Source organism: Thermothelomyces heterothallicus, assembly GCF_042370625.1.
Source record: "Thermothelomyces heterothallicus CBS 202.75 unplaced genomic scaffold P884_scaffold_7, whole genome shotgun sequence".
NCBI classification, from domain to species: domain Eukaryota; kingdom Fungi; phylum Ascomycota; class Sordariomycetes; order Sordariales; family Chaetomiaceae; genus Thermothelomyces; species Thermothelomyces heterothallicus.
The window spans coordinates 948,987-961,278 of NW_027192568.1; the positions used below are offsets into that span (position 1 = coordinate 948,987).

General features: G+C 57.5%; 4 protein-coding genes across 4 annotated transcripts; 2 read left to right on the top strand and 2 right to left on the bottom strand.

The window, feature by feature from the left end:
* Position 1: 1 nt before the first annotated feature.
* On the bottom strand, positions 2-3,080 carry P884DRAFT_328774 (glycoside hydrolase family 15 protein). The gene is made up of 5 exons (XM_069445605.1): positions 2,435-3,080; positions 2,001-2,320; positions 1,409-1,922; positions 471-1,258; positions 2-371 (listed from the first exon to the last, which is right to left on the bottom strand). The coding sequence occupies exons 1-5, from the start codon at positions 2,578-2,580 to the stop codon at positions 103-105; spliced, it is 2,037 nt and encodes a 678-aa protein (XP_069298930.1). The 5' UTR covers positions 2,581-3,080; the 3' UTR covers positions 2-102.
* Positions 3,081-4,172: 1,092 nt separating this feature from the next.
* On the top strand, positions 4,173-6,526 carry P884DRAFT_240868 (triose-phosphate transporter family-domain-containing protein). Its single transcript, XM_069440197.1, has 3 exons — positions 4,173-4,974; positions 5,036-5,342; positions 5,424-6,526. Exons 1-3 carry the CDS (start codon positions 4,549-4,551, stop codon positions 6,335-6,337), a joined length of 1,647 nt encoding a protein of 548 aa, XP_069298931.1. The 5' UTR covers positions 4,173-4,548; the 3' UTR covers positions 6,338-6,526.
* A 356-nt stretch (positions 6,527-6,882) lies between these two features.
* Positions 6,883-8,016, bottom strand: P884DRAFT_197064 (uncharacterized protein; the record flags this gene model as incomplete). The annotated part of the gene is made up of 1 exon (XM_069438033.1): positions 6,883-8,016. One exon carries the CDS (start codon positions 8,014-8,016, stop codon positions 6,883-6,885), a length of 1,134 nt encoding a protein of 377 aa, XP_069298932.1.
* A 1,892-nt stretch (positions 8,017-9,908) lies between these two features.
* Positions 9,909-12,007, top strand: P884DRAFT_121536 (6-phosphogluconate dehydrogenase). The gene is made up of 4 exons (XM_069437153.1): positions 9,909-10,123; positions 10,287-10,409; positions 10,484-11,039; positions 11,106-12,007. The coding sequence occupies exons 1-4, from the start codon at positions 10,110-10,112 to the stop codon at positions 11,979-11,981; spliced, it is 1,569 nt and encodes a 522-aa protein (XP_069298933.1). The 5' UTR covers positions 9,909-10,109; the 3' UTR covers positions 11,982-12,007.
* The last annotated feature ends 285 nt before the right edge of the window (positions 12,008-12,292 follow it).

The window sequence follows — 12,292 nt, forward strand, 5'->3', positions numbered from 1 at the left end:
TGTAGAATACACACAAATCGTAAATCAATTTAGTGTCTTGTAACTGCCAACGCGCAGCTCCCTCAGATAACCCAAACCGTGGCAAAACGTTTCGCTGACTCACTACTTCTTGGGCTCCGAGACGCGGTCCAGATTAAAGGCCGCACTGATGAGGGCCAGGTGGCTGAAGGCCTGCGGCGTGTTGCCCAGCTGCTCGCCGCTCCGCGAGATCTCCTCGGAGAACATCATCAGATGGTTGGAGAAGCTGAGCATGTTCTCAAACAGGTTGATGGCGCGCACGAGGTACTTGGATTCGTAGACGGATGCCCGCGTCATGGCTTCGACCAGCCAGAACGTGCACATGCTGAATGCGCCCTCGTGGCCGCCAACACCTAAAAAAAAAAGGAAGGGAGAGATCCCCACATGTTAGCCGGCTCTCCCAGGGATTCTTGGGAAAAAAGAAAAAAAGATCGGTAGTTTGTTTTACTCACCATCTTCGGACACCTCCGTGTTGTACCGGTACACCAGGCCGGTGCTGGTCAGCCCGCCCTTCTCCGGGGGCAGCATGATGCGGTCCATGGTGTTGAGGAACCTCGGGTCGTTGGGGGCGATGAAGAAGACGAGCGGGGCGATCAGGATGGACGAGTCGAGCATGGTATTGTTCTCGTAGCTCTGCACGAAGCACTTCATCTCCTTGTTGTAGCCCTTCTCCATGATCTCCTCGTACAGCGAGTCCCGCGCGGCGAGCCACTTGACCCTGTTGGGGCAGGGGAAGTTGCGCTTTTCCGACAGGCGCAGGCCGCGGTCGAAGGCCACCCACAGCATGACCTTGGAGTAGGTGAAGTTCTGCTTGTTGTTGCGCACCTCCCAGATGGACATGTCGGGCTGGTGCATGATGGTGAGCACGTAGTCGAGCATCTCCCGAACCGTGCACCACAGATCCCAGTGGATCGGCTTGCCGTACTTGTTGTACAGGTAGATGGCGTCCATAAGCTCGCCGTAGATGTCGAATTGCTGGTGGAAGGCGGCCCCGTTTCCGATGCGCACCGGTCTGCTGCCCCGGTACCCGTCCAAGTGCGTCAGCTCGCGCTCGGGGATGTCGGTCTCGCCGCGGATGGTGAACATGATGGGCAGCCCGCCGTCGGCTACGCGCGACTTGAGGAAACGCTCGCTGATGAAGCCCATGTAGGCGTCCGCCTCCTCGGTGAAGCCCAGGCGCAGCAGGATGTAGATGGTGAAGCTCGCGTCGCGAACCCACGAGAAGCGGTAGTCCCAGTTGCTTGCCCTAGTGGTTAGTGTCCCGCGTTAGAGACGGTATGGGGAGGGAGGGAGGCCTAGCTAGGGGAGGAAAGGGAAAGGGAAAGAGAAAGAGAGAAAAAAAAAAAGAAAAAAACAAAAAAAAAAAAAACAAGAGGGTCGACTTGCGTACCGGACGCCCCCGATAGCTTCGGGGATAGAGAAGGACGGGGCTGCAATGATGGCCCCCGTCGGCTCGTACGTCATGAGCTTCAGGATCATGAGGCTGCGTGACACCACCTCACGCCAGCGGCCCTTGTACTTGCTCGTGGAGATCCAGTTGTACCAGTACGTCTGAGTGTCGTGCTGCTGCGTGTCGAGCACGGCGCTTGTGATGTTTTCCGTGACGTGCTTCTCCACGTCGTTCCGTAGGACGAAAGACACGGCCTGTCCCTCGCTGATGTCGATACAGGCGACCACGCCCTCGCCGAGCATGCCGGGCTTCAAGACTTTCCTGAAACGGACGACGGGCCAGCTATCGTCGCCGTCCTCTCCATGGTCGATGATGACATCGAGCTGTAGCTTGGTGCTCTCGCTGTGGAACGCCGCCGTCTTGCTCTGGCTGCAGTGCGGGACACCCTCCTCCTGCAGGATAGTGGTGGTGTGCGGCTCGGCCGCATAACCAAATGCAGGGAAGATCTCAACGTCTACGGTCCGGAGGACAATCCGTTAGCACCGACAGTCCCCGTTTCATCCTTCCAAGCCCGAGAGGGTAGGGTACCAACCCAGCTGGAGACGGCCGCGGATGCACTCGACGCGACGGACTAGCCACTGCTTCAGCTCCTCCTGGACGCTCGTCATCTCGCGGTAGGCGCCCTGCTTGGGGCCCTTGAAGATGACCTTGGCGTTCTTCGGCCGGGGGAAGAAGTCGACAAGGTCAACCACGCCATCCTCGTGGATGTAGCGGGTCTGCAGGATATTAGATGATGGCAAATACTGTTGCTTGGTTGTGCAGCTGAGATGGGAAGCCGGGTGGATGCTGAAGTAGCCTCCCTTATCCTTATCCAGGAGACGGCAGAAGACTGTTGGTGAGTCGAACTCAGGCCTTGAGGGCGGTGGGGTTGGGTTAGCCGAGGAGCTGTATTCGATCGAGAACTTTCCGGCAACTCCGTGAACACAATGTGCTCGATGTGCGTACGAACAAGTACTAAGTACTCACCAACACATGAAGTCGACGCTGCCGTCCATGCCCACCATAGCACAGGTTCTCATGTTACCTATCAAGCCATAGTTTTCGATTGGCAGGTAACCACCACCCTGCTTCCGCATGTGACTCTCGTTTTGAGTCGAGAATTGCGCCGCCATCGGGGGGACAACTAATCGGTGTTGAGCCTAGAGATTCCTTGGGCAAATAAGCACGTCGCACACGGCGATCTTGTAAGCAATAAGCGGGCAAAGAGAAGCCGACGCTCAGAGTGTGTTTAAGGAGTCGTGGTAGGTGCGTTATTAGGATGAACAGGAGTTGGATCGATGACCGGGTTGGACACTGGCATACATAACTTTGTGTGTAGTGGAAGAACCAGGATTGGAAGAACCAGGACAATGACGCCGAGTTGAGGGTTTCTACCTTAGGTACCAGGTACCTATCTAGGTACCTATCTAGGTACCTAAGGTAGGTAGGTACGTTAGCTAGAGCTCTCTCAGCCCTGATTTCTAGCGGGTACCCGGTATTCCAGCGATGGCTTTCAGGTCAAAAAAGGTCACCTTCAAGTTGACTCGGGACAACGATCCGATCCTGTCGAAGCACTTCAGAATGTAGGTACAGTACGGAACAGGAGGACTTCTTCATCACTTCTGATCAGTGGAACATAGGGCCCAATCTGGTTAACCGAGTCAGTAGTACCTTTCTTGCTGCTGCGTGCGCAGTAGCAAGGAAGTGGATGGGCGGGCGCGACTTAGCAATCATCACCTATGACGCAGCACATGCCCGCTGGACGGAGCTGACCTGGAGGATAGGCGTGTGGGGACTGCAGGGCGAGCGCGGGGGTTCTGGCCATTGCGCAGCCCAGCTGGCTGGGTTTCACTAGGCTGAGAGGGTCCACCACTTTAGTTAAAAATGTAGCGACAGAGGTGGCTACAGTACGGAGTAATTATAAGTTAACTTATAGTAACTCAACTGGCGAGGTATTCCTGCTGCTACCAAGACTACTGTAACACCAGTAAATCCGTACACTATCCGAGCGAGTCTGAGGTTGCAACGCCCAGGCTGGTGTTCCCGGTTCTGCATTGCCCTCTGCAGAAGAAGTCGGGTACAGATTACGGACCCTCGTCAGACGTCAGGAGCGTACTCTAGAAAGGTGGTTGCTACACCAGCTGACCTCTCCTTACTTAGATTTGCTCACTCGCAAGGAGGGCGAAACTGTCGGGATGCTCGGTCTGACGTATGATTGCCCGCAGACGCCGCGGCGAGCCCGACTTGCCGAACTCTGCAATCGGGTAGCGCATGGAACGGGCCTTTTTCCGCAATGGCCGTTTGCCGCTAGGTTGTCCCAACTGAAACGGACGGAAGCCGGTTCAATTTGCGGCTCGCGGTACATACAGTACCATGAAGCCGCACTGCACTGCAGGTGCATTCCGGATTTTGTTAACCCCACGCAATCCTGAACCAAGAAGCGATCCGCGCACGAGGTGCCTTGCTCACCCAAAACGAAGAGATGGCAGGCAGCACATGGGACGACGAAGCGCCGCCTCTCTCCTTTCTTCTTCGGGCGAGGAAAGTCAGACCCGGCCACTGCCGGCACAGAGCGTTGCCAGGCGGGCCAGGGAAGCAAGCGTCTTGGCAGCCCCTCGGCGGGCGTGCCCCTGCAGCTATTTCAGCTGTTCCCATCTGTCCACGTTGAGACCCAGCCGGGGGGCCTTGCAGCTAAGAGCCGGACATCCGATTTGAAGCCAATCCAGGACGTGTCTCGTGCCAGGAATGGGAATCCACAGGCACCCATGCCTTTAGCAAGATTGGCTGGGGCGCCCCTCGACGCCTGTGCAATTGGGACCATGGTGAGGCCTCGCCGTCTGATCACAAATGACGGTTCCCTTTTCTCCAAACACTTCCTTCTCCGACCTTCCTCCTCCCCCAACGGCCATTTCGGAACTCGAGCCTGACTCCGTGGCCGCCTTCAGCCCCGTTTCCCCAGCCCTCTCGAGGGCGCACGCGACAGCACCTGTAGACTGGCGGATCAGCGGCCCCCGGAGTATCCGCCGCACCGGTTCCTGCATCCTGGGTCGACACGAACTTTCCGGTCCCCAGACGCGGGTTCGGGCCCCGGCGCCATCGAGATGGACACCGTCACGCCTTCGGGCCACCGTCGCCGGCGAAGCAGCCTGATCAATCCCGCGAATTCCTCCACAAATGACCGCCACCGAGCGAGATCTCAATCCATCCGCACCGTGCCCACCGGGGACGACGACAACAAGATCCTCGAAGAGAGCAGCAGCAATGAGTCCGTACGGCCCGGCGAGGTGGATTCCGGCGGTCTGACAGACGAGGACCTCCACGATGACGAGGAGACTGGTCTGACGGGGAGAGACAGGCGGAGGAAGAGGAGGAAGAAGAGGAGAAACCAGCTGCTCGACCAGCGGGTGGTCGGTGACCACATCTCCCCGGAGGAGAAGAAAGAGGCGGACCTCAGCGTCGTCAAGAACCTCTTCATCAATACCGTCCTGATTGGGCTCTGGTACTTGTTTTCCTTGTTAATATCCTTGGTATGGGAACACTGCTGCCCCCGATCCCGCGGACCAAGATGCTAACACGCTGCCCTCCCAGTACAACAAGTGGATGTTTTCTCCCGACAAGCTCAACTTTCGGTTTCCCATGTTCACCACCGCCGTGCATTTCATCGTCCAGTTCTCCTTAGCTTCATTAGTTTTGTACTTTTTCCCGTCGATGCGGCCTAAGAACAACAACCATCATACGTCCGATCTGGGTCAGTCAAGACATGAGGCGGAGCCGGAACGGCCCATCATGACCAAGATGTTCTACCTCACGAGGATCGGGCCGTGCGGTGTCGCGACTGGTCTGGACATTGGCTTGGGCAACACCTCCCTCCAGTTCATCACCCTCACCTTCTACAGTAAGTTTTTTTTTTTCTCTAAGCGGCCGCCCAATCTTCTCGCCCTCCCCTCTCGTCTAATCAGCATGCGTTTTCTTGTAGCAATGTGCAAATCCTCCTCCCTCGCCTTTGTCTTGATCTTCGCCTTCCTCTTCCGCCTCGAAGCTCCGACCTGGAAGCTCGTAGCAATCATTGCGACCATGACCCTCGGTGTGATCATGATGGTTGCCGGCGAAGTCGAGTTCAAGCTCGGCGGGTTCGTGCTCGTCATCGCCGCCGCCTTCTTCTCGGGCTTCCGCTGGGCGCTCACGCAGATCCTGCTGATCCGAAACCCGGCCACATCGAACCCCTTCTCCAGCATCTTCTTCCTCGCCCCCGTCATGTTCGTCACCCTCATCGCCATCGCCATTCCCGTCGAGGGGGCCGGCGCCCTGTTCGCCGGCCTCCGCACCGTCGCGGAAGAAAAAGGTCTGCTCGTCGCCCCGCTCATCGTTCTGTTCCCGGGCGTCATCGCCTTCCTCATGACCGCGTCCGAGTTTGCCCTGCTGAAGCGCACGTCGGTCGTGACTCTCTCCATCGCGGGCATCTTCAAGGAAGCCGTCACGATCTCCGCGGCCGCACTCGTGTTTGGCGATACCATGACCGTGGTCAACGTTGTTGGCCTGATCATCACGCTGGCCGCGATCGCCGCCTACAACTGGATCAAGATCAACAAGATGCGCAGCGAGGCCCAGACGGATGTGCACCGCGGGCACCTGGCCCGGGCGGTGGAGGAGGAAGAAGAGGAGGAACGGGGCTTGCCTGGCGGGAGCAAGAATGGGAGCGGCAGTGGCAGCGGGAGTGACAGGGATGATGATCAAGGGGAGAGTGCGGGGTTATTGCGGCGGAGCGTGGACAGGAATGAAGGGGTCATCTTCACCGCGGACGGAGGGGATACGGTTGCCGAGCCGGGAATGGAGTTGTCAACGGCACCGAGTGGCGCCGGACAACTTGCGAGGGATGGGAGGACTGGTTGAGAGAACGGTCTTGCATTATGACAGTGTCTCCTGTGTTTGAGTGGCATACTATCATGATACCCACATAGGCAACCAGTGTATCCTTTTTCTTTTTCTTTTTTTCTTCTTTTCCCCTCTCGTTCTTTAATTAGCAGTCTCCTAGTTCGTACATATGACAGGTGGTGGTGTGGAGGGAAAAGAAGAAGGGGGGGGGGGGGGGGGTTGGAGGGTCCAACATGAGACCCCAAACGGCGGTCTAGAGTGGACTTGGCAACACAGTATAGAGTATCTCTTGTTTGTTTATCTAAAATTGTGTATGTTACAGAGAAGAAATAACCCCGCCCTGTATCTCGATTCAACGCCCTCGCGATGTCTTGCTACCCGGAAATCAACGCTGTATCCGTGCTCTATGTCCCCCAACAGCAAGGAGGCATTTAAGTGGCGTCTTAACCATTTTTTTCAGGAGAACCACCTCCCCCATTTCCCTCAAAAATAAGACCCTCGTAAATCATCAGGAACGATTATTCGCTTCTTCCGAGGTTTGTCATTACCGGCTTTCGAGACTGTTAACCCAGCAACTTCAACCCGCCCTTGGTCTTTTGCCCGGGCTTGGTGATGCCGCTGCCTGCCATCGGCCCGAGGTGCGGCTCGTACGCGCCCGTGCCGTCGGTTCCGGCTCCCATTCCGCTCCCACTCTTGTTCCCCCCGCCCTTCTTGTTGTTGTTCTTTCCCTTGCGTTCCTCCTTGACCACCACCGGCTTGATCTCCGTCTTGGCCTTGCGTACCACTACGGGATGGCTCTGGATGTACTTGCCGTTCATCTCCTTGGCTGCCTGGAAGAAGTCCTCCGGGTCGCTGAAGCTGACGAACCCGAAGCCCTTACTCTTGTTGGTGCGCTTGTCGCGGATCACCTTGGCCTTCTGCACGCTCTTCCAGCGCGAGAAGGCCTTGAGAAGGGAGTCGTCCGTCGTCTCGCCCGCGAGGTTGCCGACAAAGAGGCGCAGGTGCGTCGGGTCCCACTCGAGCAGCGTGTCGTCCTGCCATTTCTTGCCGCCGCCCTCGCGGTAGACCGTCTTTTTCTTCTGGTCGGCGTCCGCGTTCGCGTTCGCGCTCGCGCTGCCGTCGGCCGCCTCTGCCGTGCCGGCCTGCGCGGCCCCGGGCGTGTTCGTGCCCGTCCGGCTGCCGGCGGCGGCGCCTGCTTTGTTGGCCGGGTCGTTGGGATCCTTGGGCATGTAGGCGCTCTGCCACTGGGCTATTTGTGCTGCCATCTCCGGGTCCGTGTCGGCGGCCGCCCCGCCCGGTGCCGGGAAGGGGTTCCGAATCTGGGGGGGCGTCGAGTAGCTGGCCGTCGCTGGGGCGCCATAGTATGAAGGCTGCTGTGGGTAGTTCGGTGCGGACGCGTAGCCGTAGGCTCCGGCTGTGCTGTAGGCTCCGCGGCCGGCGCCTATGGCGGGAGCGGTAGGGTTGCCCACGTAGGGCGAGGTCGCAGCCGGCGCGCCATAACCGGCGGCGGGTGTCGCGGTGGGCCCGTAGCCTGGATAGGAGGGTGTGGGTGCTGTGTAGCCGGCGGCGGTGGAAACCGGGGCCGTGGGTGCTGGCGAAAAGGCGGGCTTGAATCCCGAGAGCCTGGTGGCCGGTGGACGCGGCGGAAGTGATGGATGCGATGGCTTCGAGACACCTGGAGGACCCGGGTACGACATGATGAATTTCTTGCGTCGACGGGGGAAAGAATGTTGGCAGCAACGCGCTGATGTAAAAAACGTACCTGAGCCCAGTCCAGCGACGGCTATGCTCCTGTACTAGGTACCTTTTGCACCGAGTTATCTGGCTCACGGCGTGAATCCCCAAGAAAGACTAGGTGCGGTCGCTGTCTGGCCTTCGGACAACAATCGTGGCTGGAATTCTCTTGCGCTCTGTGGCGGTGTCCCTGCTTCCTTGCATTTGCTCCTCATCGAGTTGGCGGGCGGCTGGTCGCACGATCACGTGATCACACAGACGCTACCCCTAGTTTCCTTATGATCCCACTGTGTATTTAGCTAACGTTGCGTCATGCTTCCCGAAGTGTTAACGGGGTAGGCGGGGTCGAGCCGAGCAGTTCGTGCTTGGTCAGCAGGTTGTGAAGTAACTAAGCTTGAGTAATTCTTCAACTACTGTCGGTTTTCGCTAGGATAGAACTTTGGGCCTCAGTATACTGCGCCGATTTAGGGCATATTCGTAAGGAGGCGAGGGGCGTTTGAAAGGTCAAACACTCTGTACGGTAATGCAGATAGGTGAGAGAGGTTGGGAGAAAATGTAAAGCCCACTCCCTTATGCAGCGCGGAGTGCAGAGCGGAGTTAACGTTAAGCGGAAACGGGAATTAACTTGGTAATTATTTCTTTCTGGTTTCCCCCACCCCCCCCCCGCGCGGGCAACCCAACCACGGTGAGCTGTAAATCTTCGATGAAAGCAATGGAAACATCGCTTCGAAGACTCAACAAAATGTTCAAAGCGGACACATCGACATCGGAGGCAGAGAATTCTTCGCCCCTCCCGGCCACAGTTCTTCACTGTCCCATTGGGCCGGCAAAACTAGGTGCGGGAATTTGGGTAAAATAATTGGGAGGCTTTGGTGGGGTGGCCATCAACCCCGCGGAACCGCGAGAGTCTTGGGAGAGTGGGGGGCACACCTCTCAAGGAGTTAAGTTGAATCACGGCCAGACACATTCGGATTACACACCGTCTGACGCGCGCGGCCAGCAAAGTTTGTGCTGTGTAATTCCGAACGATCCGCGGAGACTGCCGGATGGAAGGGCCGAATTTGTCCATCAATTTACTCTGTACGTCGACCAGCCCAGAGGTGCAAGTGCGGCAAGATAACAAAATTGAACGAAGGCAGCTTGCCAAGCGTAGAGAGGGGGATGAGGAACCTGTCAAGTGGAACCTGTCAAGTAAACCGAAACTGAAACTACTAGGACTGCGTAGTGTACGGATTACACTATTGTTGTTTTGCAAACTGCCCAGGTCGGCATGGCGGCATCCGTAACCGGAAGGGGTTGAAGGTTCCCTGACCCGCCTAGCTGTGCCGCTTCTTCCTGTTGCAGCTCGAATTTCGAAACCCAACAGATTATCATACCGTGTTCTTGCCGGGCGAAAATGGCCCGAACATGTATGTACATCCACCTAGAAGCTCTTCCCTTAAACTTGCCCATGCTGATTCGGCAGCCAAGGAGGTACCGGCAGGGGGTGTTTTCTTTGGCCCCTCGAGTCAACCCGGCCCAGTTGCCTGTCAATTGAGGGTCGTTCCGGGGTACCCCCGTGTTGCAGCTCATGACCTCACAGTGAGGCAAGGGGTCAAATCTCAAACTCAGAATGGTACAGCTACCGATGAAAGGGCTGGGCGGACGGGGCATACTGCCTTTTGATGCCTCAAAAACGGATTCTGCATGAACGAGTTTGGAGGGAGTATTGCATGGCCGGGGGTGGGCTTGGACACAAAGGCCGAATCAGCGCGTATTAGGTTAGGTACTTTTAGTTTTGTACAACGGCCGTTGGAGGCTAGATCGGGAGGTTTCTTCCTGAGTAATCAATTCTCCGTAGGTGAGGTGGCCTGAGTGGCTGCCGTCCTTGGGTAGCTGCGATTGACCGATGATGTCGGAGGGGTCGCTCTCGTTTCTTTTAAAACCTGCACGTTTCGTCATCCACTTCACCCCGCTAATTTCTCCTTGAGAACTTTCCCACAGCGAACGCTTCCAGCGACCACGCTCTAGTTTGCTACCTCAACGCCCCAAGAACTCCTAGACAGCAACCTTCACAATGTCTGGCGCAGTGTAAGTACAATGTCAAGCCACCCCGCACCTTCGCGTCACCCCTCCAAGAACCCCTCGTCTGTGAAGTATCTCGCGCATCGCGCAGATGCGTGCCCGCCCGACGACCGGCATGACCTTGTGCATGGAGCTTTCCTACAACCACCTATACTGAGTTCCCCTCCAGCGCTCGCCTAGCGAACATCAACGTTGGCGGCGCTCCCAAAGCGGGCACCTCTCTGCTACAGTCCGATAAAAATGCTAACAATGGTGCCAGCGCTGATATCGGCCTCATCGGCCTGGCCGTCATGTAAGTTGCCGCCCCAACTTCCAATGCCCACGAGCACCGGCTCGGCCGGATCGACGCTGACCTCGGGGGTGCAGGGGCCAAAACCTGATCCTGAACATGGCCGACCACGGCTTCACTGTTTGCGCGTTCAACCGCACCGTGTCCAAGGTCGACGTTTTCCTTGCAAACGAGGCCAAGGGCAAGTCGATCGTCGGCGCTCACTCGGTCGAGGAGTTCGTCTCCAAGCTGAAGCGCCCCCGCCGCGTCATGCTCCTCGTCCAGGCTGGCAGGCCCGTGGACGACTGGATTGAGACTCTGCTGCCTCTGCTCGAGGCTGGCGACATCATCATCGACGGCGGCAACTCGCACTTCCCCGACTCCAACCGCAGGACAAAGTACCTCGCCTCCAAGGGCATCCGCTTCGTCGGCTCCGGTGTTTCCGGCGGCGAGGAGGGTGCTCGGTACGGCCCCTCTCTGATGCCCGGCGGCCACGAGGAGGCCTGGCCTTACATCAAGGACATCTTCCAGAGCATTGCTGCCAAGAGCGAGGGCGAGGCCTGCTGCGAGTGGGTCGGCGACGAAGGTGCTGGTCACTACGTCAAGATGGTGCACAACGGTATTGAGTACGGCGACATGCAGCTCATCTGCGAGGTAAGTACGGCGAACGCGTCGGTGTCCCATCTGGTGAGGCGTGGGCGACTGACGAGCGCGTGACAGGCGTACGACATCATGAAGCGCGGCCTCGGCATGACCAGCAAGGAGATCGGTGACGTCTTTGCCAAGTGGAATCAGGGCGTCCTGGACTCCTTCCTGATCGAGATTACGCGGGACATTCTGTATTTCAACGACGACGACGGCGTCCCGCTTGTCGAGAAGATCCTCGACAAGGCCGGCCAAAAGGGTACCGGCAAGTGGACTTCTGTCAACGCTCTGGACCTGGGCATCCCGGTCACTCTTATCGCCGAGGCCGTCCTTGCCCGTTGCCTGTCTGGCATCAAGGACGAGCGTGTCAAGGCGTCGACCAAGCTCCAGTATGTTAGCCGCCAGAAGACTTTCGAAGGCAACAAGGAGCAATTCCTGGAGGATCTCGAGCAGGCCCTCTACGCGTCCAAGATCATCTCGTATGCCCAGGGCTTCATGCTCATGCAGGAGGCTGCCCGTGAGTACGGCTGGAAGCTCAACAAGCCCTCGATCGCCCTCATGTGGCGCGGCGGATGCATCATCCGCTCCGTCTTCCTTAAGGACATCACGGCGGCGTACCGCAACAACCCGGATCTCGAGAACCTGCTCTTCGACGATTTCTTCAACAAGGCCATCCACAAGGCGCAGCCCGGTTGGAGAGATGTCGTTGCCACGGCTGCCTACCTCGGCATCCCGACCCCGGCTTTCTCGACGGCCCTGTCGTGGTTCGATGGCTACCGCACCAAGGACCTGCCGGCCAACCTGCTGCAGGCGCAGCGTGACTACTTCGGTGCCCACACTTTCCGGATCAAGCCCGAGGCGGCGAATGAAAAGTACCCGGAGGGCAAGGACATCCACGTCAACTGGACCGGACGTGGCGGCAATGTTTCGGCGTCGACATATCAGGTGTAAGAGCGCAGCTCGGTTTAATAACGGAATCTGGGGCGTCTTCTGGAAGGACACCTTACGAAGTTAACGTAAAGTAAAATGGGAAATAGAAACTATTGATGAATTCACATCCTTTTTTTTTCTTTTTTTGATGCAAAATCTTGCACTGTGGGCATAGTAGTCCGGCTGTTTGGTGGCTGCAGAACACTCCATGGTACTTCCTCCTGAGATGTACGGATCCGTACTATATGTTTTATTCCCTAGTTAGTACGGATTACACTACTTTGGAGAGGCTGGGGGTTATTCACGTGACTTAATCCGCGCCGGGGGGGTCT